Here is a 7,282-nt window from a genome sequence, read left to right on the forward strand (position 1 = left end):
GTTATAAATATTCATAAGCAAAGACCATCTTTTTAATCTAGGAATTGTTAAAGTGAAGATTCCAAATTGGAAGGATACATCTTTTGCAAAAATCTGCCACAATTCCTGCTTTGAGAATAAGCATCTATTGTTAAATTTCTACTAACATTATAAATGGTCACAGCACATGCCACTTGATATAATCCAAACTTTAAAATGTTTGACTCCCCAGTGGTCTGTCCCTCTTCACCACAACCTCCCTTCCCTCAGCCTCCTGAAAGGCCACACTATTCTTTGTAAGTAAGAGTATGACTTGGTAAGAGAACAGCCAGTTACTCCTCAAGTCCAGTAGAGAACAGTTTTTACTGCTTGACAGTGAGCAGCACTGAGAGTAATTCTAATTGACCCTCTTAACTCCTTCAACTCCACCTAGATAGAAAATCTAGAGATAATGCAGAAAAGAGGTTGGGGGAGGAATACTTTTTCAATATTTTATTTTCTTAAATATCCTTTCTGGAATTTTCAGAAACAAAACATAAAAAAATTATATACTTTATTACAAATGGTAAACTCAGAGGCTCCAAATCTCTTATTTACAAACAACACTGGGCAGGACACCCAAACAAACAAACATGAAATAACTTACAAAGGCATGAAGCTGTTTATTGACAGTAATCAGCTTTCATCAAATTAAAAAATATATATATGTACATACATAGTTAAGGAAGGCAGGCCAGAAAGAGTTCATGTGTAGCCTCAGCTTCACTCTCACAAACCTCCCTCCCGCGGCCCCTCCCCGACCCCTCCCCCCTTTGTATTCTTAAAGAGTACTACAGAAGCAATCTACAGTCTCTATTGCAGTTTGTAACCCCTCCCCCTCCCCCCTTTTAATACTGAATGAGATCGAAAGTTAGGTCCATGCAGTTCTTGGTCAATGTTAAAGAAAAGTCCAACATTTTGTTAGCGCTGGGACAGCCAGTCCGCAAAGCGGGGCAGCCCGCAGACAGCCGCTCCCTGGCTCCACGCCAAAGGAGGGCGCGCCAAGTCCTTCCCACTGGTGCACACTGGGGGCGCCGTCAGGACGCAACCCAGTCCAACTTGGATACCCTTGGCTTTAGTCCTCGGACACTTCTTTACTCTCTTTCTCTCGCAACTTGTCAAGTTCTCAAGTCTGTCTCTGTGTTGTTTTTTTTTCTCTGTTGCCCCTCAGCCCCCGACAGTCTCTCCTCAAAACGTTTGCAACTGCTGCGTTAGCATGAGTTGGCACCCACTATTAACGTGGTTCATGACTTTCTGTTTAAGCTGTGCCACCTGTTCCCTAAGCATGTTGGCTGTAGACGCCAGCTCCGAGTTTTGCGCTTTCAAGGTTTTCACTTTTTCCTCCAGTCGGGCGATTCTCTCCAGCTTCCTTTTCCGGCACTTGGAGGCGGCGATGCGGTTCCTCATGCGCTTCCTCTCCGCCTTGATCCGCTCTTGGGACTCCATGTCGATAGGGGACAGGGGCGGTGTCTCCCCGGGCATTTCGGGCACTGTCTGCGGCTCCTCCTTCAGGGCCTGCAGCCGCGGGTGCTGCACGGGGATCTGCTGGGGCAAGTGGTGCGGCGGCTGCGGCGGCTGCTGCTGAGGCTGTTGGGGCTGCGCGGGAAAGGCCAGGCCAGCTGCGCCGTAGGAGGGCGCCCCGCCGCCGCTGCTCAGCGCTCCCGGGTTGAAGTTGCTGAGGTTGGCGTAGACCGGCGGCTCGCTGTGCAGGCTGGCGCTGAAGCCGCCGCTACCGCTGCCTCCCGCCACCGAAGCCACTGCAGGAGCCACCATGCCTGCCCCGCTGACCGGCTGCGCCGCGGACGTGACGCTGGGTAGCGTGTTCTGGCTGTGTAGTTCTGCCAGCGCGCGCACGAAGCCCTCAGCAAAGCCCTCCTGCTCGTCAGTCACGTTCTTGGGGCACAGGAACTGGGTGGGGGTAGGTGTGGTGGTGATGTGCCCGTTGCTAGACTGAATGATCAGGCGCTCCAGCTCCGGCGACGCCAGTTTGAGCAGCCCCACATCGGGCGAGGTGAGGAGGTCTGAGTTCTTGGCCCGGAGGTGCGGCTTCAGGCTCCCCACCGGATCAGCTAGGTTCAGGGTCATGCTCTGTTTCAGGATCTTGGGGTTACTGTAGCCGTAGGCGCCGCTCTCGGACTGAAGGAACGAAGCGTTGAGGGCATCGTCGTAGAAGGTCGTTTCCATCTTTGCAGTCATAGAACAACCCGTCACTTCACGTGGGGTTAGTTTGGGCAGCGCGCAGAAGTTTGGGGGCCGCAACAGGGCGCTGGGAAACGGGGTACACCCGCGCCTCCCCGGGCCTCTGGCAAGGAAAGTTTCTCTAAGAGCGCGCGCACCCGCTGGCTGTCCTCCCCCTTGCGCCCTCCTCACCAGTTCGCTCCAGGGAACGCGGGGTTAAGACGCCGCCTGCACTCTTGTCCGCTCGCGCGCGCTGCCGGCTTTGAAAAGTCGCGGTCACTCACTGAGCGCTCCTCCGCGCAGCGGCTCCTTTGAGCCCGGGAACTCGCTACCCGGCGACAGTGGCTCTCTCGGAGGCGGCACTCAGCCCGGTCACTGCAGTGGCCGGCCGCTGGCGGGTCTCCGCCGCCCGGACTCCGCCGCCTGTTCCCTCCTCCGCTGAGAGAGGGAGGGGGCGCCCGGCGGCCGCGGCTCGCCCAAGTTCAGCAACCCGTGCGAACGAAGCTGAGCGCTCGTCCCTTCTCGATCTCCTCTCCGCCTCCGGCTTTCCTTTATCGCCGCTCCGGCAGCTTCGGGCGGAGAAAAGCTTTGCAAAAGTTCGCTCCGGGACCCAGGGGCTACTTGTCCCCCTGGCCAGGAAACTTCTTTGCCGCTGCTGCGGCTCGCTGGACTTCTCCGGGAGACAGTCACCGCTCTCCGCGCTGTCAGCAGCCCCCTAGCAGCGGGGCGGTCCTTCTGGGGGTGGCTGGAGAAGGGGTTCTTCGGGCGCTCCCCAAAACACCAGTCCGGGAGCCACAGACGCTAGTTCTGGGCAGTTGTTGAGAAAATAATAAAGAAAGTAGAATTTGCGGTTCGGACTCTACGTGGTCCTGACTGTGTTTGCCTGTCTCCCTGAATCCGCGCACCTCCACTCGCACCTCACTGCTCCAGCTACACTCAGTGCAACTCTGAGCCCTTATCCAGCTCGAGCTCAACACTTATCTGCTACCAGTCAACCCCTAAAAATAGCCCATGATGTCACCCCAAGGCCTTCGCATTGGCTCGCGTCGCTCTCAAGGGGGCGGGCCCACCCGTCGCCATGGAGACCCCACCCTAGAAGATTCTTCTCCCGACCCGCGGAGGCTCACGGGATGAGGTAATGCTCTGCTGCCCTCCTACAGTTGGGCCCTTCTTTCTCCTCCTCCCCTTCACCCTCCCGCGCGACTCGCGCCCCACTCTTCGCCTTCCCCTCCCCGGCGCGTCTTTCCCGACCCGCCCGGTGCATTGTGGGCTGACGTCTTGGGGTTTGACTGTCTAGTGACGGTGGCTACTGCGAGCCCGGCAGACGCGGGCGCTAGCAACCTTTGACAGAGGCCGTCTCAAGTTCGGGGCTCCGGGCGGGAATGCAGAGGCTGCGGGAACCCGGAAAGCTGGGGAACCCTGCCAAGTGTCTGGGACCGAAGGTGCGGGGCGGGTGGTATTTCCCCCACTTTGTTGGGGCGCGAAGTCACCTACGGGCAGTTTGCCGCGGCGCAGGGCGGGGAGGTCGAGCGCTGGAGTCCTCACCCCCCCCCGCACTTCCGGGGGGCGGGACGCCGCCCTTAAGGTGGCTCTGTTAAGTTCCCAGTGGAGGCGAATGAAAGTGGGCTTAAGTTAGGGGCAGTCTCGCGAGAATCTGTGCCCCACGTTGAGGACACTAGGAAGTTTCTTTCCTGGTCAAGTTCACGAGAGACCGTCCGTCCCGCTGTCTGGCTGCGCCCTAGAAGCCCAGCGATTTGCCTTGCTGGAAACTGGGTGCTCAGCTCTGAGTCCCCGCCTCACCCTTACTTCACCCTCCGGGCCACGGGAGAAAGTGTGGGGTCACATCTCCGTCTCGGAGGGTTTGTTTTCCCCTTTATATAATAGGGAGTGGAATTAGGAGGCAACTCAGCGTCCAGTTGAGAACCAGCGTTTAGGGAATCCGAAACTTGGGGAACCCCGGCGATCGTCTATTCCCTGCCCCCGCATAACAAGAACACGCACACCACACTTAAGGCGAACGAACGTGTTCACGCTCACACTCCTCCCTCTCTTACTTGCTTTCGGGAAAACAAGTCCGAGAGCGGCGGACACTTGCCGAAAGTCACGCAGCGAGGAATCGGATGGAAGCAGAATTTAAAATCTCTTCGCCCTTGGCCGGGTGCTGGGCCCATATCCTGTGTAGCCTCTAGGAAGCGCTAGACACATATAAGTGGTTCCTGTTCTAGGGTGGTTGTTTTAGCCTCCCCCCATCCCGCACGCCTTAGCGACAAAAATGTGCGGTGGAAAGAAGACTGAAGTCGGGCATCGTGGGTTCTGTCGTAGCCAACGCTGTCATGGTGTGAAGTGAGCAAATCACCAAGCTTCTCTGAGCTTCAGTTCCTTTATCTGCAGTGGGGACCGGTGGGGGGCGGGGAACCACCTCAAAGTGCTGAGATAGTGGAGCATCATCACTTTCAGGGCTAGGTCGCCAAACAACCCCCTTCCCTGAGTTTCCCAGAGCCTTAATGGAATGCTAGGATATGAATGTGACTTGGTAGAAACAGGTGTACATATGCCTGTGAGGAGCAGTGAGGGGAGAAGGGTGCGGGAGGAAAGAGGGTTAGAAGTCAGCTTTTTCCCCAGGCAGAAGGCCTAAGACTGGGGCTTGAAGTTGGACCGGCAGCAGTTTCTGTACCATACCTAGGATCTAATTCTGGCTTTTTAGCTTCAGAACTTAAGGGAACTCAACCTTAGGTTCAGAGCCCAGAGTTTTAAGGTCTTTGTGGCTTTGAGAGAGATTCAACAACCCAAAAGCGCGGGGGGGCGGGGGGGGGGGGCAGGGAAATCTTGGCTTTTCCTCACTCCAGGCACTCACTTTTCATTTTCTTGCAGCAGAAGAAAACTGAGTGGATACTGTGAGCCAGATAGTGTCTGGGTTGGGGGACAGGGGTGGGGTAGAGATATAGCGATGACAAGATCCAGTTACTTTCCTCAAGGAGGGAACATTCTCTATACTGTTGCCCGAAATCACTTTCTTTTTAATCAGGGAACTGGTGTTCTTAATAATGTTTATAATGAGAGTAATTAAGTTAAATTTCATGTATTAAACGTCTACTATCAACTAGGCGTTTGCCTGAGCAATTTAAATGTGCAATTCCTTTCACAACCATCTAGAGCTACTTATATTAGGTGGATTTAACATGTGAGGAACTAGGCCTTAAATATCTTGCTTAGGCCACACGGGTAGCTGAAAATTGACCTCAGGTGTGTGTTACATTCCCTTGTATCTTCTCTGCTCTGGGAGATTTTCTTGTAATATATTGTCTGCTGAGGAAATAGAGCTTGGATGGTGGTAAAGAAGAAATCTGCCTTGCCTGATCCTTTGTAACTCCTTTCAGAACTCCTATATTTAGAAAATTCAAGACTTAGGACTTCGTATAAATATATATTTTTTGCTTAAGGGTTCTGCGTGTTCCTTGCTGCCTTATGTGGTTTAGTAGGCTGATTTTCTCCTTATGTTGAGAAATAGCATATTTCATCCAAAAAATAACATCTGTTTATGTTAACGCCTCTGCTTGGACGCCTTCGTTGGCTTCCCCTTACCATCAGGAGAGAGTTCAGACACCTTTGCCTAGGAAAAGGGGCCTTTTACAGTCCAGCTCCTTCTCTCAGGCCTCGTCTCTCTCTCTCATCTCCAGTATCCATCAGGAAAGGCTGGGCTATGCTGTCCTAAGGAACAACCCCAAGACCTCAGTGACTTACCTCAGGGGAGCTTATTTCTTGCTAATGCTGTGTGCTCACTGTGGATCTGCAGGGCAGTCCTGTTCACTGTGGTCACTTGAGGGTTCCAGTTAAAGAAAATTTCATCTTAAAGCCTGCTTCTTATTACTGTCTTGGCTAAGGGTGGGGTGGGGCCAGAGAGAAGGCACGAAATTATTCACTGGCTCTCAGAGCATCTACCTGGAAGTGACACACTGCACTCTGCTGGTGTATCATTGGCCAAAGTAAGTCACATGGCCATGTCTAACTTTGAATCTCTGTAACCTTGCCAAGTGTCTTGAACAGAGAGAGCCAGGAAGATTTGTGGGACAACATCAACGATTCAAACAGTGTCCCTTTCTGTTCACCAAATGTTTGGCTTAGTGTCCTTCCACAAGCAGAGTTCTCTCATTCTTTTCTCAAGGGGGACAACTCTACAGACCCCTCTAGTAACATCAAGCTTGCTTTCCGGGTTCTGGGTGATGTGTAGTAGACTCTATATCAGCTCCAGATGTGACTCTTCATCTAAAGGCAAGATGTCAGGACAGAGACAGGATTACTGCCATGGACACACTGTTTGGGAGCTGAAGGAATGGGAGACCACAGTAGACACTAGTTCAAGGAGCAGACCTGTTGAGGACCCCCTGTTCAACACCCCACTCAGCCCCTGGTTCTGCTCTCCACGTGTAGCTGCCCCATGCATTGCTTTCCATGGCCCCTGGCTTTGTCTCTGAGCGATACTTCCTCTTCTGTATCTAAAGCAGTCATAGGAAATATGTTTTTAAATAAGCTTTTAAAAATTGGGGGGAGGGCTACAGAGTGATATTAAGTCTCCAGTACAGTCTCCTTTAATCCAGGCAGTAGAACTCTCACATAAATGTGTGTTTCTTATCTATTTGCTTTCAGCCATTCCATTCCCAACAGCCACAGCCAGCCCTTTTCTGGACGTAGGCCTATGGTCTGCCATATTTCTTGGCTTTCTTGTTCTCATGCCTGTTGATCTTTCTGTCTCTCATTTGTTTACTGCCCACCCCTCAACTTGGTTTTCAGTGCTTTCCACTTATTGGGCTATGGTGTGAGAGTCACACTTCTCCCTTTTCCAGAGCCATTTTGTCCAATTGAAAGCATGTGCTGCGTGGCACCTTAACTTATCCAGAGGTGCTGAGGCCATACCCTTGACTCGATCTGTACTTCAAGGATGATTTTACCTGGACTTTTTATTGCTGAAAACATTTCTTAACTGTATTATTTGTTGAGATTGAGCAATGGTAGCCTTTTCTAAACCTACAAATCTCTGAATGTCTAGATTATCCCTACTTTCTTTCATTCCTGCTTGCAAACTGGCCAT

General features: G+C 52.4%; 1 protein-coding gene across 1 annotated transcript; it reads right to left on the bottom strand.

Moving 5' to 3' along the window:
* Positions 1-515: 515 nt before the first annotated feature.
* Positions 516-3,144, bottom strand: JUN (Jun proto-oncogene, AP-1 transcription factor subunit). Its single transcript, XM_028511833.1, has one exon. It carries the CDS (start codon positions 2,212-2,214, stop codon positions 1,207-1,209), a length of 1,008 nt encoding a protein of 335 aa, XP_028367634.1. The 5' UTR covers positions 2,215-3,144; the 3' UTR covers positions 516-1,206.
* Positions 3,145-7,282: the final 4,138 nt, after the last annotated feature.

The sequence above is a fragment of the Phyllostomus discolor genome, chromosome 5 (genome assembly GCF_004126475.2).
Source record: "Phyllostomus discolor isolate MPI-MPIP mPhyDis1 chromosome 5, mPhyDis1.pri.v3, whole genome shotgun sequence".
Taxonomy (NCBI): Eukaryota; Metazoa; Chordata; class Mammalia; order Chiroptera; family Phyllostomidae; genus Phyllostomus; species Phyllostomus discolor.

What these genes read in the sequence shown, in the direction of transcription:
- JUN (XM_028511833.1), bottom strand. Translation starts at nt 2,214, where the DNA reads ATGACTGCAAAGATGGAAACGACCTTCTACGACGATGCCCTCAACGCT.